Source organism: Tauraco erythrolophus, chromosome 6 (assembly GCF_009769465.1).
Source record: "Tauraco erythrolophus isolate bTauEry1 chromosome 6, bTauEry1.pri, whole genome shotgun sequence".
In the NCBI taxonomy this organism is placed as follows: Eukaryota; Metazoa; Chordata; class Aves; order Musophagiformes; family Musophagidae; genus Tauraco; species Tauraco erythrolophus.
In genome coordinates this window covers 33584310-33611640 of record NC_141470.1, presented here as the reverse complement: position 1 = coordinate 33611640, position 27331 = coordinate 33584310, and the positions used below count along the sequence as shown (strand labels likewise).

Below are 27331 nucleotides of genomic sequence, written 5' to 3'. Positions count from 1 at the left end.
TAATGAACAGGTTGGAAGAAAAAAATTACTGACTTTACAGTACAGCAGGGATGAAAAATCACACCAATCCGTAGCTACTTCAACAGCAGAAACATTTGTTTGGCAGGTGTAACTGGCTTTCTCAGGATTCACTAGTGTTTTTCAAACTTTTTTCCAAATTTTGTAGTATCCTGAAATTTCTAGTGAAGGTGCAGGCTCCTATAGAATTGAAACCTACCAGCAAGATGTTTACTTTTCTCATCTACCTTCTGTTGAGTCGTTAGAATGATGTCACAGACCGCCCGCAACCTTGTGGACCACAGGTTGAAATCCACTGTCCTGGCAGAAAGAAATGAAGTCTTCTGATTGTTGAGAGACTAATAATGCATCATAACCTATCCCACTGGGAAAATTTCTCCCCACCACCTCTCCATCTATGATCCAACGTTAGGCTACGGAAGGACACTTACCATGTAAATGACCATTTATTTGTTTATTCTGTGCATGATTACAGGACCAAAGCAACACGCTATCAAAAATTCATCTTCCCCTCCAAGAAAAAACTGTCTTGAACCTCGAATGCCTAGTTATCATCATTTGCTTTGCCATTGAAAAAACAATGAAAAAAGCTGAACTGCATCACATCAGCTTTGTTCAGAAGCTATCCATTGGTTCAGTGAAGCCACAACCTATTTCTGTAGCGAATCTTCACCATTTTTCTCACAGGGCGCCTCTACGTCTCAAAATAAAGCTCATCTCTCTCCTTTGCCTTATCCCTCCTATTGCCTACACCCTTCTAACCCTGCTCCAAGTACAGCCTGCTTTGACAGACAACGCATACCGACTGTTGAAAGGGCATCTAGCTCTCTTTGCTAGGAAAGGCTAACAAAACACAAACTAGGAGGGGCAGAGCAGCAAAGAGGAATGGGTGAGAATAACACATGGCCTGGTCAGATCTTACTTGGGGAAGAGTAGAAAAAGACAGTATTTCTGCTGCCTTTGAGACACCATTAGCTTTACACAGTGAACTGAGGTAGCTAGACTGCCCCTCTTCCTACAATCTGGCTGGATTTTTGCGTGTATGTGTATATAATATAATATACACATATGTGTGGCAGGGGGCTGGAACTAGATGATCTTTGAGGTCCCTTCCAACCCAAACCATTCTATGATTCTATATGTGCACATATACATACATGTATGCATATCTCCATGTGTATACACAAATTTATGTGTACCTTCAGGCTCTCAGGAGAATGTTTCTAACAGAGTTCTAGGTAATTTTTAGCTCTTGCTACCCTGCGGTTTAGGCCAAGAAAAGCCCTTTTGAAGTCTGAATGCTTATTATCTAAGAGCAAAAGTAGAGATAGCTCTCCCGTACAACCAAATCTCTCCTTTATGAAAAAGAAAGTGACGCACAGGGCAAATTTCAAAAATCCCTTTCATCTAGAAGCTTTACAAATACTGAAGGTTCTTTGAAGGACTTTGGTGCTCAGGCTCCAAACCAAGAGACAGTGTATAAATACCAGAGAGAAAAGGCTTAGATTCTCATATGCTGAAAAACATTACTGACTCAGAGATAGCTGCTTAACAGCTTTCTGACAGTAAATTACTTGGAGTTTAACAGTAATATCTGACATGATGCTACCTGAGTAAGTTAACAGCAAAGCTCACTTTACTGATAAAATTATTTTAGAATATCTTGTCAGCAAATAACAGGATCAGAAGATATTTTTGTCTCTCACTGCATCATGTGAGAAACCTTCAGCACTGAAGGATGGCTATTAAGAAAATCACCACACTCATTGGTGACATCCCTTACTGATTTACAATATAATTCTCTCAGGAAAAGATCATTCCCCTGGAAGAGGCTTATCACATTTGAATGCATTGTTTTATGCATGGAAGTTGTTTTCTGTCCTCTCAGTATCTTAGATGCTGACACTTTAGCTCAGATGGGATGAGACCGGAAGTCCATCCTTTTTCATGCCCTCTGACACCAGCCAATACCAGACATTTCTGCAGAAAGCAAAAAGGCTAAGAGATGCAGACATGAGGACAGTCTGCTCCTAAAGCTCCACTCTCATCTCTGAATCAGCTCAAATTCTGAGTATGGAGTATAACGATTCGGTCTAAATGTAACCCCAATTCAGCTTCATTAACTTGTCCCTCTGTTCTTGTACTACAAGACAGAGCAAGAGTTCTCTACTTTCCTACTTGCTTTGCAGCACTCAGTTTTATAAAGACTCAATATTTATCTTTTCTTTCCTAAGGAACTAAAGTCTTGGTCCTCCCAGTGGCTTCATCGGAGAAGCTTTCTCCTAGTTATTTAATTGCCCTTCTTCAAACTCCTCTCCTTTAGGAGAATTCTTTTTCAGACATTGAGCTGCACAACACACTATTTCAGGTGAAGTCCAGTGATGGATAGAACACCCTGCTCATACTGTGTGTTCTAGCACTCATTTTTGACCACAGCTGTATGTGCCTTCAGCAATAAGCAAGATCTTTCTTCTGCTAGTAATGTTAAATCTTTCCTCAGTGTACCAGTAGTTACTTTTTCCTCCCTGAAAAGAAACCAAACCAAAACACCACCCTAGATCTTCATTACAATGCAGTAATCACTACAGTCTAGTCATCTTTCTTGCTTAAGTTTTTTCAAATGACATACAGGTTTGTAGTAATATGAAAAACTACAGAGAAATTCAGCTCCTTTAATGGCCATTTTCAAGGATTTTATTCTTAACATCAAAAATCCAGCAAGGACTTTTGAGGTTCCTTACCACTCATGCCTCATTTCTGGAGATCCCCTTTCCATCACGGGGGTGAATGAGACGATGGCTTCGGTGCTTCTTGAGCTCCTTGCTTTCAGAGGAATTTTTTAATACAAGAAAGAATCAACATGTATTTGTTCTAAGTGTATTCACACTACCTTGTAATTATTCAATGCTGAATAATTAGCTCTGACTTGTTTTAAGCATCCCAGAATAACTGCTTTCTATGTCTTCACTTAATTTAAAAGTTCACACTAGCACATTATCTATAAACATTTGGAGAAACAGCTGTTCAAACTTGACCCACATGGTACGAAATAAAGCTAATACACACTTAAGTACACTGATATATGAATTTTAGGTCTGTATTCGCATCAACAGCAAACAGCTATTGGCTTATCTACATCTTTAATGTTACAGCTTTGGATTACAGGACAAAAATTACGTGAGTCTTTCTATTATTCAATAGCTACCCAGAGCTGTTTATTAGTTACTAAAAGAGAAAAAAGTCTCTTATAACCTCAAAACAAATTTGATGCAGTTATCTAAGCATATCTTCGTCTTCCTTCCTATCTACATTTTGTTTGCTATGTACAGACCTTCTTCTTGCTTACTACAGTTTACTATAAGAAAGCAAGTAACAGTTGTGAAAGCAAGCTATTTCAAGGATTGCTCCATTACTTCAATGAAGAAAAGTGACACCAAACCAATAGTCATTTCTTTGCAGTGGATGACTTAGAATTTTTCTGCAAAAAAAAAAATCATTTGTGCAAGCAACATGCTTACATAGCGAAGTGTATAGCTGTCAGTGATGCTTCTCTTCTGCTGCGCTACTGCTCAGGCCTAAAAGACAGATGACTAATCCAGGTGATCAGATGCAGCAAGAAGGTGCTAGAAGCACAGAGGAAGAGATGTAATTGATATATTTGAATTACAGTGAAAAAAGAGAAATATAAACAGCTTTACTGAGTATGCAACAGCAAGACATTTTAGCCTGTTTTATGTCACCACAAATCTCTCAGAACACTAGGTTTTATAATAAAATACCAGCTTAGCCATTAAGTAAAATGAGCGCACAGGAACACTTAAGACTCAGAGCAGTCTGACATCTAATTACATGGATTTCAGCTTCCAGTTATCAAATCTTATCTGGATCCCAAGCACACTAAAGGCACAGAAATTTATAGGAGGCAGGCTAAATCCTTTAGTTGAACTTTTCTTCCTCAAAATAACACACAATATATGCCAATATCCAAGCAAAAAAAAAAAATATTGCCAGCACATACGGCATATTTCTACTAACAAAGTAAACATTTAGAAAGGCATTCCAGCAGGTTTTATTTACCAAGAACTCAGATTTATTTTTTTAACATATAAAAGTTTTGCTTTTACATAGGAAACTAAGACACAAGGGATGCAAGAGTTTGTAAAGATTTCAAGAGGCTGCAAAATACATCCATTTAAAAAACGATTCTCAGAAGCCAACGTTCAAAATAAGATGAAGGCTGAAAACCTCTTTGAGGCAGCTCACATCCTGACATTAACGTTTGCGTGACAGGTTTATACAGAAAAAGCTGTTACGGGGACTTCAGTCCCTGAATCGTCAGTCTAGTTGAAGAGCTTAAATATAAATAAAGGGGAGCAAGAATCTCCCGCTTTCCAGGTACTGACTAATCCAGACGTGTAACAACTTGTCCTCTCACTGGAGTCTCATCCGTTTTTCAGGTGGTCCTTTAGCACCAGCACTCTGCTGAGCATTCTTTACAGTCTCTTTTTCCTCTGGCTTGACAGCTTCAGGGGCTGGTTCTGGTTCCTTCTTGATTTGATCCACTTAAGAAGTAACAGCAAAAGAAAGTTAAACCTCCGATTTTTATTCCTAAAATACTGTTCAGAGTACTTAGAAAACATTGTTGATGTCAAAGGGGAAAAAAAATAATTTCAAAGGTATAAGAATAACCAAGGACTCAATTCATACTTATACAGGTAAAAAAGTGGGATAGGTTGAAGAGACACAGTTTGTGATTTGCCTGTTTTAAGGTTACTTATGATCAACTCAAAGCCTTCACATGCTTTCCCGAGCTTGTAGCAGCGTGCAAAATCACTAAGATGCTGAACTGACCAGACTGTTCCCTCATTCACCCTTTTACCCTCCTTCTCCTTTCGAAGACTATTTCCTGCATTTAAACCTTTAGACAATACAGTTTTACAGACAGAAAGGGCAGGAGCAGAATATACATTTTTTCATCTTCATTCTGGCTGTCACAGATAACTCTTAACCTAGTACTTTGCACAGTTAGGCAATGCCAGAACTCCTAACTACTTCAGTAGCAGAAGCAAGGAGCTTATATTGCAGTTGGAAGACCCTGCTACACAGAGTCTATTTTGTAAGTCTTGTGAGAATATTAGAGTTTTACCTGGGATAGGCTTTTCTCCAGGCTTTTGCTGTGAGGAAGAAAAAAAAACAAACACACATATATCAGTGGAACCAAAGTCATAATTCTTAACCCTTCCTACTATTCACTTAGGAATATAAACCAAGCAATGCACCCTTATACATGAGAGTTGAGGGTAGAATGGATCACTAAATACATTTTAAACAAAATCCAATTAACATTTTGTAACTTCCAGTTTTTCCACTGACAACTGAAAAGCACTAAAGCAAAAAAAATACAGTTAGCCTCAATTACATCTGAGAAGTAAACAGTTTCGTGAAGTGCTGTAAACATAATTTCCTTTCCTCCCAAGCAGAAGACTTGGTAGAATAAACGGCTACTAGAGACGATCAGAGGTAATCACAACAACTTCATAGAATGCCAAGAATTTCCACACTAAATTAATAAGCCTCAAGAACAATGGAGTAACTAAAACAGAATAGCTGTGGCGTTGGCTTGATTGAGCTCACAAAGCAGGAAACAGGAAGCAGCAGCACAATCTGATAGCCGACAAGAACAGACCCTCTGTAATTAGATAAGGAATCTGTATAATAAAATTTGCCCTCGTGGTTTTGCCGAAGTCTTAATGACTCCTGCAATTACAAAGGAGAGTCTTACACTCCAATCAGAGCCTTTTATTTCAAATTTCTTACCTAATCCACATTACCATTGCAGAGAGCACACAACATTCCCATTCAGTCTCAGCTGTTCAAGTACTTACGACTGCCTTAAGTTCTAAGTAAGTTACAGTAATATGATGGCTTATAAATGTCATACCTGAACAAATCTGGGTGGAAACTTTTGTCTTAGGTCTAAAAGCAAAGCATCTACCCGTTGCCTTTGGAAAATAGAACTTGGTTCTTCCTTCTTCTTGGCTTTTGGTTTAGCTTTCTCTGCAAGTCACAGAAACGTAAGAGAAAGTTTTATTAAAAGTTCTGTTCTCTTAGCAACTCTTTGTTGTATGACAAGTTGTTATTCACCTCTCCTCTAAACTTCACCTACATTTTCCCTTTGACATCAGTTATTTTCTTGTGTGTAAGACAGATTAAGGACAATTCTTACCCCCTGAAAAACTGGTTTGGCTTCTGAAAACGTACTTTGGTCTCCAGTGGGTTGAAGAGTTACCCACTTTATTGACACATGGCTCACTGTTTTCATTTCTCACCCATGCCTCAATGGTTCATCCCCACCAGCACAGAACAGCAAGATTCCTTCTACTTGATAAGGAGCACCAACTTACTCTTCAGACAGACAGACACTTAACCTCATCTCTACACTATCACTGTGCATTGCCTCAAGTTTTTCCCTACATTACCTTCTCCCTCCCAAAGCATGCAGGAGCAACTAGGAATCATACCTCGTTCTTCTTGATCTTTGAAATGCCACCAGTAGCCCTTGGATGGGTGATAGCGACAGTAGGACATGGCTTCTTCAAAAGCAGACTGAATTCCATGCACTGCAGTGAGCTTTCAGAAAAAGAACATATGGCAGCATTCAGAATTTAAAAACAAATACAGTATAAGTTTTTGAAAGCAGAGATTTAAAATTAGTATTCTATATTTGTTTTTGGTCTGGGAAGGGAACTTGGGACATCCAGTTTTCTGGGACATCCATCTCTTTAATAGAGATTACATTCCTGTAACATTTAAACGTTCCTTTACATTTAAAAGGTCTTACAAGACCTTTTCTGAAGTGCTTGCCTAAAATGACAGAAAAAAACTTGCAGAAGTAGTAGTTTACTAGAACAGAAGAAACCAAAACAAACCCAAGTATCCAATTTAAAACGAAATACCACATTAACTTAAAAACATAAGCGTCATTTAAAGAGAAATATTACATTATTTTAACATTATCATTCCAAAGCAAGCTTCGCTGGATATGTATTTAATTACTATTTCATAAGTATTTGGCATTTAACTTTTCTTTTGATTATTCAAACCTCATGTTGTTCTGCCAATTGTGCGGATTCAGTTATTCTGATCATTCATCCTCAAACAACGTATCCTACTATTTGGACCACTCTCTCTGGATCTTTAATTTCCATGTGGGGCACACACCGTATGGATTTGTTTTAAGTTACTGTGTACTACACAAGATCTTTCCTCAAAAGACTGAAGGAGCAATTGGAACAGTCTGAAGAACAATCAAAAGTAAAAGCAGATACAAACTGCATCAAATGCACAGAACACTTACAACTCTGGAGTTAATGACAGACCCTAAATCAGGCGCCTGATAAATCACTCCGGCAATAATATAGTAGTCAGCCATCGGAATAACTGTGGGGAGAAAAAAGAAAAAAAAAGCAGGATCAGTTTAGTACTCTGGCTGAAGGCTGTGTATTTGCTGCTGAATTTCAGTAGTAACAACAGAAATTGCAACATTCATCTCATTAACAAGTTTTTCTCTTTTTAACTTTTTCCTTCAAGGTGCTTTATTTGCACCCTAGCCACAGACTGATAAGAAGGAGGAAAAAAACCGAGGGCTGCTTTACAGAGAGAAAAGCATCAGCTTTAAGTCCTGTTCTACTACAATCAAATAACTGACCTTACAAGAAGGGTTTTCAGAGCTACACAAGAAGAGTGCACTGGAAGTAGTTCCACTTGCCTTTGCTATTGGTAGAAACCCACAAGAACATAAGATCTCATTCTTCTGGCCTCAGCTTTCTTCAACTTGTACAGTCCTCTTAGCTAGATTTCCCAGACCCAACAGCAGCTAAGCACACACAGACTATGCCTTTCTAAATTAATAACATTCTGCCAAAAAAGACAGCCTTCCAAAGGCATTTGCTAAATTAGATTTGGAACCTCTACTGACCCATCAGAAGTTCTTGTTCATTAGAGCTGCAGTGCAGAGGAACATCACAATTGTCTTCATAGTACTTTGCCAAACATTCTTCAGTTGAGAAACTCTAGTGAAGCTATCAGCCTCACATCCCTAAGGATCTTACCTGTGCACAGATTTGTTCCAGTTCCTCCATCTGTATTAAGACATTCTATCTCAGCTTTTTTTACTGACAAGACCCAGTTCTTCCAGTACTTGCATTTTGTGAAGCTGGGACACCTGCCTAAATTAACAGACCAAGACAGCTGGGTGCATGTTACAGCCAGTACCAACTTCTCCTCAAAAGAAAGAGGATTCTCAGCATTTCCTTACAAGTGGAGCAAGACACGGAACAGCAGCTTTACTGTCTCACAGCTCTGTACCAGAGCAGCCTACTTTCTTATACAGGTAACTCTTACTAATCATTGGATCTAAAGATTTTGCCAAAACATCTTCAAATGGCAAAAACAGCTTAAAGAATTTAAAATATCAATATACTTTAAAAAAAAAAAACAACCACATAGAAGTTATAAGACCGGCCTACACCAGTTCTACCTGAGTACTCAACACCTGCTGTGAACTCATTAAATTTGTCTTCCATCCTCATTCTCGTGTCTCAAATACAGTAACATTTGTACCATGATAAAACGAAATACATGGGTAACATTTGAGCTAGGGAGCTATGTGACTCAAGGAGGAGCATGGTGAACAGGACGGGCAGCCAGGGCGTGGTGTGGCAGTTCGCGGGAGAAGGGCACTGAGGCGCTGATTACCCAGGTCAGCGAGGAATGGTGTACACTCGGCAGAGACCTGCTGCCTCACCAAGAGCTACACCCACCATGACCGATGCAACTGTACAAACAGAAGCGCAGTGGAATCACGCAGCCACCCAGGCATCAGGCTGCAGAGTGTGCCCCGATACGACACCGGTACAGGATGGCAGTGGTGAGCATTCCTGTGGGAGATGTGCCCAGGTAGAGGAACTCCTCGACTAGTGACAAAGCTTCAAGAGGAAGTGGACAGACTGAGGAGCATCAGGGTGAGTGAGCGGGAGATTGATTACTGGGACAGTATCCTGCCTTTCCTGGGACAGATCCCACTAACTACAGAAACACAAGATACTGAAGGCTCCCTGTCCCATCTTCACCAGGGTGAACATAACGATCAGGATGATGAGGGGCAATGGCAACAAGTTCGTGCCCAATGTAGCAGGCATGTTGCCTTAATAAGTCCCCCACCCTTCCAGGTGCCCATAAGTAACAGATATGAGGCTCTGCAGGTTGAGTCAACCAACCAAAAGGGAGATAAATCATTAAGAAGGGAAACTTCAGTTAGGATCAATCAAAATAAGCCTAACTTGAAAACTGCTACAACAAAGAAAAAACATTGGGTCATTGTCATAGGTGACTCTCTTCTGAAGGGAACTGAGGGCCCAATATGCAGACCTGACCCACTGCACAGGGAGGTCTGTTGCCTGCCCGGGGTCTGAGTTAGAGATGTGGTGAGGAAGCTTCCAACTCTTGTGCAGCCTACTGATTATTACCCGCTACTAAGATTCCAACTAGGCAGTGATGAAATTCCCCAAGCAAGAAGCCTGAGAAAAATCAAAAGAGATTTCAGGGCCCTTGGGAGACTGCTTAAGGGATCAGGAGCGCAAGTGGTGTTCTCAATCCCTTTAATGGCAGAGAAAAAAGAGGGAATAAACAGAAAGACCCACCAGGTTAACACCTGGCTTTGAGCCTGGTGTCTTGCACAGGGCTTCGGGTTCTTTGATCATGGGTTGCTTTTTACTGCACCAGGTTTGCTGGTATCTGATGGGGTACACCTGACACATAAGGGGAGGAGGATCCTTGCACAGGAGTTGTCAGGGCTCATTGATAGGGCTTTAAACTAGATTCGAAGGGGGAAGGGGATACAGTCTGGCTTGCTAGGACTAAACCTAAGAGCTGCACAACATTGTTAATCGGACAATGTCCCAGAGAGTTACATGGGTATGCTGCACCAGCAGAGACTGAGTGCACTATGTTCGGAGATAGGTCAGACACAATGGTCACTGGCCTGCCAGGAGTCGAGGCAGTGACAGGGAGAGGTCAAATAGGAATCAGGCCTTCTCCTTTCAAACAAAAGGCAAAGAGATCATTAGCCCAGTTAAAGTGCTTCTACACCAATGCACGCAGCATGGGCAACAAACAGGAAGAGCTGGAAGTCATTGTGCAAAAGGAAAACTATGATATAATTGCCATCACGGAGACATGGTGAGATGATACACACAACTGCAGTGCTGTGCTGGATGGCTACAAGCTCTTCAAGAGAGATAGGCCAGACAGGAGAGGAGGGGGAGTGGCGCTATACGTTAGGGAGGGTTTTGAATGCCTGGAGATCAGCAATGGTGATGAAAGGGTAGAATGCTTGTGGGTCAAAATAAGGGGGAAGGCCAATAGGGCTGGCATCACAGTTGGAGTCTGCTATAGACCACCCACTCAGGAAGAAGATGTAGATGAAATATTCTACAAACAATTAGGGGAAGTCTCACGATCACAACCACTAGTTCTTGTGGGTCACTTCAATCTACCAGATATTTGCTGCAATTTGAATACAGCAATGAGGAAACAGTCCAGGAGGTTCCTAGAGTGTCTGGTAGACAACTTCCTGATACAGCTGGTGAGGGAACCAACCAGGGAAGGCTCCCTGCTGGACCTGCTGTTTACCAACAGAGAAGGACTCATTGACGGTGTCAAGGTTGGAGGCTGTCTTGGGCATAGTGACCATGAAATAATAGAATTTTCGGTCACAGAAGCAGTGGGTAGAGGAGTCAGCAGAACTGCTGCCTTGGACTTCCGGAGGGCAGACTTCAACCTTCTTAGGAGACTGGTTGGAAGGGTCCCTTGGGAGTTGGTCCTGAAAGGCAAAGGGGTCCAGGAAGCCTGGACAATTCTCAAGAGGGAATCTTCAGAGCCCAGGAGCAGGCTGTCCCAAGTGAACCGCAAGATGAGCCGGAAGGGCAGAAGACCAGCCTGGCTGAACAGAGAGCTCTGGCTAGAGCTCAAGAAGAAAGACTATGACCTATGGAAGAAGGGGCTAGTCACTCACGAAAACTACAAAGATTCTGTGAGACGATGCAGGAAGAAAATTAGAAAGGCAAAAGCCCAGCTGGAGCTTAATCTGGCAGCTAACATAAAAGACAGTAAGAAAAGCTTCTACAAATACCTTAACAGTAAAAGGAGGGTTAGGGAGAAATCTCCATCCCTTGCTAAATGCAGTGGGAGAAATAGTGACTGGGGATGAAGAAAAGGCTGAGGTACTCAATGCCTTCTTTGCTTCAGTCTTCAATGGTCAGACTAACTCACTGGGTGATATGCCTCTAGAACCAAATGGTGGAGATGGAGAGCTTTATCAAGGTTTCTTTCAAAAGGAAACAGTAAGTGAACTGCTGCACAGCTTAAACATACAGAAGTCTATGGGGCCAGATGAGATCTGCCCAATAGTGCTAAGGGAGCTGGCGGAAGTGCTTACCAAGCCGCTTTCCATCATTTACCAACAATCCTGGCTAAGAGGGGAGGTACCAGCTGACTGGAGGTTGGCAAACGTGACGCCGACCTACAAGAAAGGTAAGAGGGAAGACCCAGGGAACTACAGGCCTGTCAGTCTGACTCCAGTGCCAGGTAAACTCATGGAGCAGATCATCCTTAGTGTTATCATGCGTCATGTACAGGACAGTCAGATGATGAGGCCCAGTCAACATGGATTTATGAAGGGCAGGTCTTGTTTGACCAACCTGATCTCTTTCTATGATAAAATGACCTGTTTAGTGGACGAGGGAAGAACTGTGGGTGTTTACCTCGATTTTAGCAAAGTCTTTGACACTGTTTCCCATAACATTCTTCTGCAGAAGCTGGTTGCCTATGACTTGGACAGGTGTACGCTTTGCTGGATCAAAAACTGGCTGGACGGCCGGGCCCAGAGCGTGGTGGTGAATAGAGTTAAACCCAGCTGGCAGCCGGTCACCAGTGGTGTTCCACAGGGCTCAGTGTTGGGGCCTGTTCTCTTTAACATCTTTATCAATGATCTGGATGAGGGGATCGAGTGCACCCTCAGCAAGTTTGCAGATGACACTAAATTGGGGGGTAGTGTTGATCTGCCTGAGGGTCGGGAGGCTCTACAGAGGGACCTGGACAGACTGGATCGATGGGCTGAGGCCAACTGTATGAAATTCAACAAGACAAGTGCCGGGTCCTGCACTTGGGCCACAATGACCCCCTGCAGCATTACAGGCTTAGAGAAGTGTGACTGGAAAGCTGCACAGCAGAGAAGGACCTGGGGGTGCTGGTCGACAGCCGATTGAACATGAGCCAGCAGTGTACCCAAGCAGCCAAGAAAGCCAACGGAATCCTGGCATGTATCAGAAACAGCGTGGCCAGCAGGAGAAGGGAAGTGATTGTCACCCTATACTCAGCACTGGTGAGGCCACACCTGGAGTACTGTGTCCAGTTTTGGGCCCCTCACTTCAAGAAGGACGTTGAGGTGCTGGAGCAGGTTCAGAGAAGAGCAACAAAACTAGCCAAGGGTTTAGAGAACTTGTCCTATGAGGAGCGGCTAAGGGAGCTGGGACTGTTTAGTCTGGAGAAGAGGAGGCTCACGAGGGACCTTATCGCTCTCTACAATCACCTGAAAGGAAGTTGTAGGGAGGGGGTCGGTCTCTTCTCCCATGTTATGAATGACAGGACGAGAGGGAATGGCCTCAAGTTACGCCAGGGGAAATTTAGGTTAGATATCAGGAAAAATTTCTTTACAGAGAGGATTGTTAGGTATTGGAACAGGCTGCCCAGGGAGGTGGTGGAGTCCCCATCCCTGGAGGTGTTTAAAAACCCATGTAGATTTGATGTTGAGCAATGTGGTTTAGGGACCCTGACAGTGCAGGGTGAACGGTTGGACTCTATGATCTTGAAAGTCTCTTCCAACTAGACGATTCTATGATTCTATGATTCAAGCAAGGTGTCTAGCACAAACTGTACAGTCACAACAGGAAAAGTGTTACCAAACAAGTCCCCGTTAAGTTCCACCAAACACACATTTGCATTACAGCAAAAGTCTGAACACTCATGTTGTGGAAGCCCCAACTCTACTCTTATTTTAAAAGTGTCAAAACAGGAAATTAAAGGCTTCATGATATTTCCATACTCACCTTTTGAAAGCTAGATTCAAAGCCTTTAATAAAGAAACAACTCGAAAAAACCTATTAAAAGGAGGAGTCATATATATGTTCTTTTGCAGTATGAAGCTGCAATATAAAGAGCCCATTATCTGATACAAGTAAATAAGAAGCACTGCTAAACAAGGCAAAGTCCTGCACAAGAACAAAATGCATATGCAGAGCCTAAGTCACTGAAAAAAAAAAAGTTAAGAACTAGCATTAAACCTGCCTTTCTTTTTTGTAAAGCTTACTCTGAAATAACCAGACTATTTTACATAGACATGCAGTAAACACAGAAGACGGCTCAATAACTACTGAAATGTGGTTAGTTTTTTAACTAATCACACAAACACAAACAAATTTAAGGATAAAAAGGAATAATGAAGCCAGATGCATAGAAATGGAAAAAAAGCCAAAGTATTTAATTTAAAACTTGGAAAAGTCATCACACAGTAAGGCAAGGCGCTATTGTCACAAGATTCCCTCACAATTCCAAAATACTCAGTTCCCAGAGGAATAACCAAAACAATAAGCATTTGCAGTATCTCATGGTCATTCTTCATGAGTTGTCTTCTACTGACAAGATCCTACTCAGCAATATAACCAACCCACAGCTGAAGGTAGAAATAGTGCTAAATAAGAGAGAGACATGACACAAACAGAAGCATGAACGATCTCTTCCTTTAACTAATGGAAATCACCAAAATTAGGTTGGCTAAATAAATAACACACACACTAGCCACTACAGATGATCAGCTCAAATTAAACTAAGCTCATCAGCCCCAAGCAAGGATATAATTAGCCTTATATTCAAATAATTAAAATGAAAACTCTTGCATGGTCTAACAGATAAATATGACATGGCATAAATGGTATTATCAATTTTCCACGGCAAAAAAACACCACAGGGCAGCACCTTCTCATTGCACTCTTCACATTTCACCACGAGATGGCAATCCCTGCTGTTAGCACACTAGAGGTCACTCTGCTAGACAAAGTATCTCCACCCCACCACAAAGCCTCATACCTTTTTATTCAGATTTAAGATAAAGACAGAAATGGGGAACCAGAAGTGCTTAAACACAAGTTAGAAAAAGATAAAAGCGATTAACTGATCTGCCTTTTCTACAGTGGCACGAACTGAGTGACCTTACCTTGTGTTGGAGATTGCCTTTGCTGCTTCCGGATAATGAAGAGAATGGGCTCTTGAGCGTGAAGAAGGATGTACTCCACTCCAACCATCTGGCTGAAAAAGAAGCAACCAGAATAAATATCTTCCTCAAAGTAAAACCCGTAGGATGTTAAGAGCTACCAAATGACCTGGCAATAAATGGACGAAGTTCCAATACTTTGGAAGCTTTTCTGTATAATGTGCAGTAAAGGCATAGGATTTCCCAAGCTGGCTATCAAAATCTAGCTGCCTATACAAAAGAAGTTACAATAACCTGACACAACATCCAAGTAGAACATCTTAGCAAAAAAATAAACAGCAAGAAAGATAAGACAATCTATCATCATAGAGATGTAATTTAAACACAAAAACAAAGGACCGGTGTATGATGTGACCATCCGTGTGTCTGATGTGAAAGCCCTTCCACAACACATCTGTGCACAAGTGATTTTACCAATGAACTTTTAGCTCAGCTTGCACTCTTCCTATCATATTATGCAGTCTTTAAATAGTTCTGAAATACCTCATTTGTGCTCACTGTAGCAGATGGGGAACTGCAAAGAAAGTTAACTCGCGCACGCTGCAATCTCATTACACAACCATCTGTGATCAGATTGTTTACAACACTCACTACTTTTATTATCCATACTAAAAAGCCAGCTCTTTGGTAGAACGATGTACTAATTAAGGCACATATCCAGTGGGATATGGAAACATAAACTATTTATGAACTCGAAGTATCCCCTAACACAAACCCTATTCACCACAGAAAAACATTTAACTACATTACCATTACTTGGGTTCTGTTGTGCTGTGAAGATGAGAGAAGACACCTTTTCTAATTCAGAGAAATATCTAAAAGGTGGTTTACTGGCATCTCAGGATATACATAGAATCCTTCATGCTTAACATCTCCTTGAAATGGCATAAGAGGAAGCAGAAGACATCCAAATACAAGAAAAAAGTTGGGCTCCCTGGCAAGTGGTGGGACTGAAAAGCACAGAACAGAACGAGGTTTCCAGCATGCTTCTGTTCAACCACTGTCACGATAAGACATGATATTGTGTTGACAGAAGACAGAAAGGGGGGTTTCCTCAAACCCTTTACAATTTGACCAGCCTGTCAGGCTTGCGCTGACAGTGTCACTGGGACAAACCCCTCTGGACAGCCCGCTAGGTCAGAGGGTGGTCATCTAACCTATTCAGGGACTCCCATGGGCAGTGACACCAAGACAAAATCTCTTATATCCCCTGTATCAATTACTGAAGTTTCCGGAAACTTATTTTTATATACAAACGAATTTTATTATATATGTTCATGACAAGATAAAGGTTCAAAGGTAGCTAGTGGTAAGATACTGAGTGCGAAACAGGATTGGAACAATATACCATCAGAACTTACCAGTGATGATTTTAAATAGCTAGCAAGGTGTTGGTAACTAGGGGTGTGTAACAGAGCTGTTACCCAACAGGCATCCCTATGGCGGAAGAGAGGTCCAGCCCGTCGACTGGTCCCAGACTTTCCAATGGAGGTCTTCCCCCACATCCCCTTCTCTTAAGCCATTTTTATACTGTTTTCTACTTTCAGGTGGAGCCTGAGTGACTCTAGTCATACATACCTTTGTTAGGATTGGTGTAAGTTTTCCTTGCTTTGTTTTAAAGGTATAGACTAGAAGAGTTTCAGGGCGCCTGCTCAGTGAGAGGTGGTCGCAGCCCGGAGGCAGGTAGCTTTTGAGGTGGAGGTGTGTTTTGGTATTATAATGACATTATAATGAGCAAAGTTCAGCTACAGGACACGATTTCACCGTCACTGCTGAGGCAGCAGTTGCGATCCATCTTCCTTGATAGCAGCTACGCGGTTATCTTTGCCAGTCACTCTCTACCCCTGATAACAGGGATAAGCCGTGATACCTTCGTACCACTCTACTCCCCATTTCAAGGATATCGTACATCCCGCTTGGCCAGAGCAGGCCTTGTCCATGCCAACTGCATTCCGTTCCTGGGAGCAGCAACTGTGTCTCGCCTCAAAGCTGCTCTAATATGACAGCTTATGTTAAGATGCAAGCTGAACTTTGGGGAACAGCGTTCTTCCATTCCCCTCATTTTCTGTTATTTTTCCATAACCATCAAAGCCTCTGGATGGAGGGACAAAGGGACACTGCACAGGAAGCAGTTCCAAATTACAACTTACTTCAAATGGTCCAAGGTCATCCGCTGCATTTTGACCACTTCATTGTTACATGTTCGGTCATAGAATGGGTTACTTCGCTCTGAGAAATAGTCCAAGACACTCCCATTGTTTAATATTGGAATCCAGGAGCTGTCAACCCAGGAAATTCCCAAGAGATTATCTGAGAAGAGAAATCCACAATGAGTATCAAAGCAGCCAGAAACACTACAAACACCTCCAAGAGTAAAATGCCACCAGTTAATGATTATAGCAAGGTAAGGAGGTGGAACACAGCCTCACGCAAACCAGTTCTAATTGAAAATATTTTTCAGAGTTCAAATAATTGATATCCTTTACCTTCTGCAGTTCTGTTGTATGCACACAATAGAAATACAGTCTTTTTTTATTATTGCACTTTTCTTGCCTTGACCACTAGCTGCTGGTATACCTGTATGTCTCAAGAACGTGAGCAGGGTCTGTGTGCACATGTGTGTGTGCTGTGTTGGTGGGAGTTAATTAGCTCTCATACTGTGTATAATATTATCACACTACCTCTACTCAGTAGTATTATATACAGTTTATTTTATGAACCACAGCATTAGCTGAGTGAAAGGACAATTCAAAGAGTGGTTCCTTTTAAAAGCTAGGTCTCTAGCAAGTAAGTTGAATTTACTAAACTAAGTTAGGATCAGTTACAACAGTGTAAAAAAAAAACCCACCAAAAAAACCCTCAAAAAAACGTGATACACCCCACACTAAATCTGAGCCTGCTCATGTTTAAAACAGTTTATTTCTTACAAAGCTAGTTTCCAAGCTGTAAATGAGCTGATACTGAAAACAGGTAAAACACTGCAAAGATCTGTTAATTAACCCAAGAGTTTTCTTTTGCTAAAGCCAAAGAGTAAACTACTGAGTGAAACAAAATAGTGAGATCGTTAATATTTCTAAGACGTTGTTATTAAAGTACATATCTCTATGATATCATAGCAACTGATAACTTATGTTTGAAAGAATATTATTTTTGATGTGGGTGAAACCTATAATAAAAAAAAACAACAAACAAGACAGCAGATACAAAGATGCTATCTTTGGGTAGATGTTCCCAGTAGTCTTGAACAACAGATTCTATTCCTTGTGCTACACTTAATCTGCCAAATTGCCTACAGCAAATTCCTTATTCCATAACTCAAGTGAATATTACAGAATCTAACTATGGTATATTAACAATTACGTAAAATAGCAAGCTTTTAAAATGAAATATACTCTATAACCTGTGAATCATTATAAGCCAGATAAGTTCCTACAGATTTGGGGACATTTGAATTAAAATCCCTGGATTTCATTATCACATTGCAACAAAATCATGTTCCTCAAGCACACCAAAGAAACCAGTATCAATAATCAGTTCTACAGTCAACAAATTTGCTAATGTGAAGATCCATGAGACACCTTGAAAAGCACCCTGAAACTCGTTTTAAATTGCAGCAGGAGCAAACAGAAATCCCAAGACGGGAGAAAGCAGGAAACAGAGGCATGCATATAGAACTAAAAAAACATAAGTTATGAGAAGTCATTGAAGACTGAATGAAGAACTGAAACTGCCTTCTCACAGGAACCATTTCTTTACATTCACGCATTATATACGTACCCAGAACTCCCACTTATCATTCCACTGTGAATATTTTACTTTAGTAACAACTCTGCATGCTCAAGGATGACTGGATCAGTTCCAAAAGTGTCAGCTCACATACTATTAGCAGCTTCTCCGAGGAACAGTTAATAAAATAACACTAGCTGCCCAGCAAACTAGGAGAAACGCAGCATAATCATGCGTAAATCATTTTGTCTCGTTAATCTCAGAATTGCCAGCCTAACTCCTTCATATAACAAGGGGGGAAAAAACCAAAAGTCTAGAGGCATTCATGTTATTTCACATACACTATTCTCTCTCCTCACTATAAAAAAAGGAAATCTCAGAAACAAAGCGCTAAGATCCATTATTAAGCACTTAAGCTGTGGTAGTGCTGTTTATCCTAAATGCCTTTCAAAACCAAAAGACAAGCTTTCCTTCCCAACAAAACCAAAATCTTAAGTGCTTGCATTCTTGCCATAATAAATTCTCATATTACATTTCAAATAAAAACTTTTCTTGCTTATATGATCAACAATAACTACATTTCTCAAGGGGAATGTCAGGCAAGCTTCATACATATATATACACACACATACAGCTATAATGCTGTATATAGACTGATAAACGCATCATAAACTGGAATATAAAGTTCAGCTCTATGGCTCAACTATCCATAGCTGCTTAGTGCCAACATTTATAATTGTCTTTATAACTAGCAAGACTGTTCTCTTAAACTATTCTTGGAAAAAAAAGGAGGAAGAAAAAAATCAACCATGAATCTGACATGCCTATTATTCTCACTAAGAAGGGAGCACTTCTGTTTATTTTGGGTATGAGAAAGCAAGGATGGTGTTCCTGCTTCCCTGTTCATTTCAAAAACAGGACATCTTGTTCGAAGCATTTTTTGTGAAATTTGCATCACAGATGCAAAAGTGACATGCTTGTGACAATACTGCCACTGTGCCATGAATGTCAGGACAATTTGGGAGGAAGTCAGCAAACTATGGCAAAAAATAAAAGACCACCAATTCACACAACGTGCTGTGCCTGGTCTTGCCGGCTGGATAGCGCAGCACTAGGCTTTGACAAGGCTTTGAGCAACCTGGTCTGGTGGAAAGTGACCCTGCCCATGGCAGGGGTGTTGGAACTAGATGATCTTTAAGGTCCCTTCCAGCCCAAATCATTCTATGATTCTATGACAAACTGAAAGAAAAGTAAGATAATTTGATAGCTTGAAAACAGAAGCATGCTTCAAACTCAATATATTGAACCACATTAGATACAAGACCTGAGGAAGTTTAAATGATCCAGATTAAGACAGAAAGTTCTCACACCAGCTAATAACTTAATACAGCACTCCTGCCATTAATTGTCCACATAGCTCCCTGCTGCAACCTGAAACAAAGCAGTCAGAAAAGCAAACAGGACTGCAGACATCATTAAGTAAGAACCTGGAAAAAAAAAAAAGGGGGGGGGGGGGGGTAACATCTGTGGCAGTAGCAAAATCAACCCCTCATGAGCTATCCTTTAAATATCTGGTTTTGGTCATTCCCTGCGACTCCATCACACAGGCTTCTGGTGTGATTCTATTCAGACACTCTTACGGAGGAAAATAATTTCCTTTCTCATCCCCTCTCAACCCCCTCTTCCTCTCTCAAAGTTCAAACTCTTCACAGTAATTTAACCTGTATTTTGTTTACAATGTAAATCTTCTTTAATAATTCATTCAGGTATCACCTCCTCTTCTTCAAAATACTTTCTCTTTCTATTCATATCCCTGAATTCTCATCCAAACCTTTCTTGTTCTCAGTTACTTCACCTTTTTTTCTGGCTTTTCTAACACCTGGCCTGTGTCATCACACCCACCCGAAGTGCTGTTAAAATTAGCAGCTTAACTCACTGCTTTGGTCCCTCATGCAAATCCACACGTCAGTGTTTCCCACTTTCCCCCACACTTCAGAGCTAATACTCTCTTTTTCAGCTGTTCCCTCATGTTACCTTCTCACCCCAGAACCTCCTTATTCCACCTGAAAAGGCAGAAACGTACCAGACGGGAGGCTAGTTCTTCCCAGGTGGCCCTGAACACACCCTCCTAACCCACCTCACGTCCAAAAAGCCTGCTTTTTGGACAGCATTTCCTCCCAGATCCTTCTCATGACACAGATGCATCAGCAACACTCCTAAACTCTCTTGTGCATTGTTTTCAAAGACGGACAAACAAATTTAGTACCTCCATTGCCCTACAGACCACCCACAAAGGAAGCAGCTCTATCACCCTCGCACCTTTGGCCGCACCTCATCATCCAGTAACCTGGACGCTCCTTGGAGCGAATACTGTCAGCAGGGCCACCTCCAGCCAGCCAGGACGGACAGTGGCCGTTACCCCAGCCCGCTCCCCCAGCCGCAGCTGCCCCCGGCAGCCCGGCCCGTCGCACTCAGCCCCGCGGAGGGAGCTCACGCTTTCGCGGCGCCCAGACGGAGCTCAGCCCAGCGGGGCGGGCAGGGCCCACAGCGCGACACGGAGCCGCCCGCCCTCCCTCCCAGGGCCCGGAGCCGCGGGAAGCCCCGAGCGCCCACGCATACCCCGGCCCTACCTCGGATATCTACAGCCGCCATGTCCCCTCCGCGCACTTCCGCCCGGCGGGGAGAGACGGCGAGGACAGGAAGCGGGATAGAGCGGCGCCGTCAACGAGACGGGAGACTAGAGCGGCACGACGCAAGGGGCGGGGCGGGAGGAAGGGTGGGCGGGGCCTCCGGCGGCGGGGCGGGGCCGGGGGGAAAGGCGGTCTTCGGCCCGTCCCGCCGTGCCGTGGGGTGGCATGCGATGGGAGAACGCCCCTCGTCCCGCCACGCAGCTGCTGGACGGGGAAACGGAAGCGTGAAGTAAAGGGCTGTGCTGCCCCAGCCTCCCACGACAGCCGCAGGGTGACCTGCTCTCCACCCGTGAGTGATGCATAAGCAGAACGTTGGCAGTAGTGATGAAAATTAAGTGCATTTTAAAGGCTAAATCCGAGCCGTTTCTTCAAAAACAGAGATACAGGCGTTTTACGGTTGTTTTCACCTGGTCTGTCCCTCTGGCAGTTGCTGGTCACTTTCACAGTGACAGAGATGTGGGCTGCAGGCCCGTGCTGAGCATCACACCCGCCCTGGTCGAGTCGGCTGGGGGAGCCCTGATTTAGATTACGTGTGGGAACAGCACGGGATGCTTGAGATCACACCGTCAGAACACCACGCAGTTCCTGTCCTGAGGTTTGGTCCTTGGCACTTTGACTCAAGTGATATCAGCAGTCATTTATAGGGTGAAGAACACCATTCAGTGCGTGGAAGAATATACATGCACTGAAGATTAGGAAGCTTTTTATCTGATCTGGGTGGACAACCATAATCTACCAGTCAGCTGTACAGAGCACCGAATACTCCCGCGTCCCACTAGCATAGCTCCATGTGCCTGTCTCAGCCGAGCCTTTGCAGAGGGCTGCCGAGGTCAGCCATTCCCTCGCTGGGAGCAGCAGGGTCTGTGAAGCGAGCCTAGAGGTTGTCACCTTGCTGACAGCACCTTGGGATGGCAACTGGTCACAGATTTTCTTCCTCTTCTGTTAGAGATGTGTACAGTGTGTATAAGGTACAAAAAAGGAATACTATTATTGTGTGAGAGCAGTCATAAAGTTAGGAGCAACCAGAGCTGATGCTGCTTATTTGCTCTTCACTCTGTGCTCTCGTACCAATGCATTAGAAGATGGACTTTAATTGCATAACCACACTCTTCTTTTTTTTCCCCAGGATTCCTGTCTCGTTCAGTATGTTAGAGTCACTATATGACTCGCAGGTATACTGGGTTTGTTTTCTGTGAAGGAGAGCCGCCTGCAGAACACTTGCTTTACGTGTTTCAGATGTTGAAAGATGTCAAGGTATCAAGTGAAGGTTACAGAAAGTGACGAGGTCAAATAGTTAAGGCAGAAGAATGCTGCTTTGGAAAACTGGACTCTATTCTTGCCAGTGATATAGGCATACATTATATTAGTGAAGTTTTTTCAGCCTTCAACATTTCACAGTTATCCAGTAATTTCAGTCCTTCATTTGTTGGGAGACTGAAACCAGGGATATGATCTATAGATGTGCTGAGCCCTTACTGCAAATGAAGTAATGGTGGTCATGCTTTTTGTGTTTTATCATTCTCTGCACTCTGAGAAATCAAGTTCTCCAAAATCCCTCTAAGATTAAGCACTCAAAATAAGATTTTTGTAATCTCTGTGCCTCAAGACTGCATCTCTAAAACGGGGTGAGGGCGATAACAGGTCCCTTAACTCAGAGTAGTTTGTGAAAATAAATTTAATAACGTCTGCAAAAATATAATGATAGTGGTTAGTGTCACGAGAAAATTAATAACCTCTGCTTCAAAACAGGATTTGCTAAATGTGCAAAAAATAAGTAAGCAAGATTGAACAGTGGAAGAAAACAAAGTACTGAACATGTGAGCACTGTCCATCCTTAACGTTGAATACAGAAGGAAGCCATGAAAACATGGCTCTTGATAGTCTTTAATGGCACAACTACATTAAAAATCAAAGCTAACACTAATTTTTCGGTTTTCTAATTTTTGAGTGCTTGTCTTTGTTACTGAGATAATACCCTGTATAACATACTTCTGCACTGGATAGTTCACGTGTGCACACACTGCAGATCCCCGCTAATTAGTTAACTACTACTTGTTAGCAGTTTCTACCTTTGCCAAATATACCTCTCTAGCGTTATCCATAGCAGAGTGTTTCCAAATAATATTTTAATAGCTTGCCATTCAAAACCCAATATTTAAGTATCCCTGTCATGAACAATCCTCCCGGAGTGCAGAAATGCCAAAAGACACAACAGTCGCCCTTTTGGAGCATCTCTGATGTCCTGTCACATTCTATTTTTGTGCAAACCATTTCTCTTCAGCAGCAAATGGGAACTCAACCTCCATTTAAATTATTCATGTTGTCCATCTTTCCCGCTGACTCTGCACCTCTCCTCAGCAAGTACATCTTCGGATGAGTGAGGGGCTGAAAAGCAAAGACTCCTGGATGGGAAATAGTGGGGTTTGATGGCTCACAATAAATCTTGACTTACATGATGAGACGAGCCGAAGCACTGCTGGAAAGAATTGTTCATCTGGTAATATTTTCACCTTCTACTGCAGCATAAAAGTCTAGGGCTTTTTCACTCGGCTTCCTCTAAAGAGAGAGTCCTAATGAGTATTGCGGTTCTGTCCTTGTTAGCAGGAGGTGTGGATTACGGACAGAGATCTAGTGAAAGCTATCAGGTAAAATGAGGAATTTATGCACACTGCTTTTAATGTCAAAGAAAGGCACCTTAAGCAATGAATATTTAGACATATTCATTTTATTTGTGTATTTTTAAAACGCAAAAAATACTTGGATAAAAACTGACAGCTTTTCATGCCCCAGAGTTTGGATGTCATTTAGTGTCACCCTCTCCGCAGTGGAATTATTTTTAAGTATTTCTCTGATCAGAGCTAATGAGGAATCTCGTCCTGCTATGCTCCTCTCTGCTAGGCACTACACATACACATGCCAAAAGAGACTGCCCCTAATCTACAACGTTCATTATCTGCAGTGGCTGCAGGATTGGTAGCGCTGAGCACTCCGATCATGTTATGGATACAGTGCTGACACTAGCCAGGACTCCCTCTATAGTCTTGAATGAACACAACTAAATTGAGAGAACTATGTCTACAAATGGAAGGAAAAGCATCTCTGTGCACAGCAGGTAAAAAGCATTGCCTCTGTATCCTTACCATACTACAGGCAGTTTCCAAAACATGTTAGAGGCTGCTGAATGACGAGATCATCATGGCACCTTGGATTCTGCCAACCTACATCTAAATTTGCAGCTTAATAGTAACAAGCTCCAGGTCCTGTTCAGTGTTCTGGGCAAATCTAGTTCTCCAGTGAATTGCACAAGAAATTTCAATGCCTATGCTAATGCAAAATTGTTGGGCTTGAATTACTTATGAAATGAGACATTTGCTGTTGGTTGTATAGTAAATAGGAATGGGGAAATGTTCTTTTAAATGCTTATCTTCTGGTTTGGGAGAAAGATATGAAAAATGAACAAGCTAGTGACAGAAAATCATGGGCAATGCAAGGAAAATGCTGAAATCAATAAGTTTTAAAGAGGGGATGGTTTGAGTGGGCTACTATGAGTTCATCCCCTCATTTTTTTTTGCATTTTTGCTGGTAAAGTTTCCTTCTTTCCACCCTGGAAATGATGACAATGTTGCCAGTATAATCAGATGGCACTACACATGCAGTCATTTACAGAATGGCTTCAAGTAGTCCTCAAAACCTGTCGTTGAATTGTGCTTTAGAAACCCATAGCATGGCCAAATTGCAAAATTCTGTTTTTCAAATCCCTAATCAGGCACTTTTGCTGACTTCAAAGTCTGTTAATTTCTCCTTTCGTTCAGTGCATCTGCCTGTACTTTTCCTTTTCCTGAGATGCTGTTTTCTGCACAGTTTTTATAAATACCACTAATCACATGCATTGACTATAGAAAAAAAATAGCCAGGCTTGTGTGCTCTTTTTTTTTCTCCTGGAAAAATGCCACGGGGAAGATCTAACTGAAGTGGCAGCAACGATGGCTGCAGCTGGTGCCCTCTTCAAAACCGTGTCTCCTCTTGTTGCTCTCAGCCCTGGGCTGCAAAGAGCAGAGAAGCTGGGGGACAGTGAGAAGAGTGATGCTCCTGGCATCCTCAGAGCATTTTAACACACCGCATAGTGCTGTATTAGAGTCACCTGTTTGAAGGGATGGGGAAAAAAAAAAAAGATAAAACCTTGCTAACAGTCTAAAAGCTTCCCAAAACCAATTAATCTCCCAATAAACCCCAAAGGGCTATCTGTCAAGAAATTAATAAAGACAAAATGTCAGGGTGCCACATGGCTGCTAAGAACTGCAGGCAGGAGGGGAAATGAGCTCCCAAGCAAAGAAGCAAGCACTGGCTAAGTCATCTCGCGCACAGTCACGCACTAAAACCACGCTGGAGGTCGGGGTGCTGGCTTTTGTGTTTCTGCGGACGTCTCTGACGTTAGCATCTTCGCTGCTCCATCAGCGTTATCCACGCAAAAGCCCATGGCAGAGAAGGATGCAACAAGTCCGATCTGCAAGTGTTGGATCACCCGAGGGGACCGGTGGAAGAAGCAGAAGCTGCCCCGTGTCCCCACAGCCGCACGGGCGAGACGCAGACCCATGTCTAGGAAAGAGGCAGTTGAAGCTGTCGGGTGGCCCCGGAGCATGGCCTCCATCCTGGACGGCTCTATTTGTCTGCATTTGTTTGCTGGATTGGGAGTCAACTGGTGTTTTATTTACACCCAGTCTCCACAGGGCAGATCAGAGCCCTGGCCCCGCTCGCTGCCAAAGAGCAGGCAGTGAGTGACAGCTGTCAGCCAAGGCTTGCCCAGGGGAAGGAAGGGAACAAATGCAAAGCAATTGCCTCCCCGTTGAACATGCCTAACAACCTAATCATCCCAATCGCCCGACCGTACTATAGATTTAGCGTTTGTAGAACACCCCTCAGCAAGCCTTGACTGCCATCATTTTACCGTGTGTTATAAACCCTAATATGGCCAAATTGCAAAGTCCTTGATTTTTATGCCCTTAGTCAGGCACTTGGCTGATATGAAAGAAGGTTTTAATATAATAAAGAGTCTCTCTAGTCTCATGAACAAAATCAGGATTTGCTTTCCTGGTTTACTGTATTTTCTATTAAAAACCAGGGCTTTGGTTTGGCAGCGAGCCCTGTGCTACCCGGTGGGAGGATGCAAAATGCGGAGGGGCTGACCAGATCAGGAAGTGAAAAAGAAATGCTTAATTTCAGTGTTTCAAGACTGGAGAGAGCTGCAAAATCCAACAAGCAGCATCAGTGGCAGAATATGAACAAAACTTCTAAAAACCTCTCTGCTTGAACAAGCTCAGGCCTTATAATGCTTAAAATAAAGGATTTTATTTCATTTCAGTGAAGAATTTTTATCCCTGCTCTATCCGTTTAGTCACATACCCATTTTTTTCCCTGCACCCTCTGTCTACCTGAAACAGATTTCCTCACCTACTATGAAATCTTAATGTTCTCACTCCACCACTGTCTAAGGCACCTAATTGGCCAGGGAGGTCCTTGATTGGATCCCTTCTTCCCCATTCTCCTTACACATTATTTTTCCTACCGGTGGTTGCCTGGTAACCCTAACACCTCTGCTTCCTGCCCAGGAATTTTATGTGTTCCCCCTCCAACAGATAGTGATAAAACCCCATTATTTCCATCCTGACTGCTAGGTCCCTTCTTCATCTCTGCCTCCACACTGCGCAAGGTTGAAGGCAGACAAGTCACCCAAGCATTGACCCCAGGCTAGTGATCTCCGTGTAGCCAGGGCTGCTCATCCCCGCACCCAGAGAGAGGGAGAGAGAGAGAGAGAATTAACGCTAACGACTGAGCTAACCTAAGGTGGAGAATTTGGTGCATTTGCTGAGGCTGTGAAAAATGAGCTACAGCAAAGTGTTCTTTCTCTACCAGGTAATACTGCATCATCAAAGGTTATCTGTGAGGTAATTGGACACTGTGTTGGAGAGAGGAAAGTTCCAGTTTGGTACAGGTGGCATGAGTTTATGGGGACCTTTCAGCTCAACAGCTACATGGGGCTTTTGCCTGCTTAATCTGCACAAGGTATTTTCAGAGAGAGGATTTACTCGGTCACTGCGAGTGTGACTGGGAAGGTATGAGTTCCTCTCCCTTTTCCATTCAGAAGCTGCTGAGGAGAGCATCACTATAGGCTTCACCTAGTTGCCCTATAGCCTCTAAGATAGAAGGTCTCCTACATGGTAGGAAACAACTAGTGAATCAGTGCTCAGTATGGGCTCTGGGAACTAACACAGGTGCGTTAAGTCTGCTCAAATAGTCTGCACTGCAATTTGCAGAGGAATCCCATTCTCAGAAGCACTCATCCCTTCTCCTGCAGGAGTAGCAAAATTCCTATCACAGGCTACATTAAAAAATGACAGGTTTTCCTCTCCAAATACAGATTATCTCATCTTTGGCTTCAGAATGGTCCTAAAGAAGCCAGGTTTATCCCTGAGCATATTCTCTTGACCAGATCAGCCAAGAGTGGACCAGTTGT

General features: G+C 42.5%; 1 protein-coding gene across 1 annotated transcript; it reads right to left on the bottom strand.

Annotated features, from left to right (window-relative positions):
- Nucleotides 1–2753: 2753 nt before the first annotated feature.
- Nucleotides 2754–20849, bottom strand: MED6 (mediator complex subunit 6). Its single transcript, XM_086614196.1, has 8 exons — nucleotides 20761–20849; nucleotides 16555–16714; nucleotides 14348–14439; nucleotides 7376–7458; nucleotides 6540–6648; nucleotides 5960–6075; nucleotides 5165–5192; nucleotides 2754–4580 (listed from the first exon to the last, which is right to left on the bottom strand). Exons 1-8 carry the CDS (start codon nucleotides 20780–20782, stop codon nucleotides 4450–4452), a joined length of 741 nt encoding a protein of 246 aa, XP_086470322.1. The 5' UTR covers nucleotides 20783–20849; the 3' UTR covers nucleotides 2754–4449.
- Nucleotides 20850–27331: the final 6482 nt, after the last annotated feature.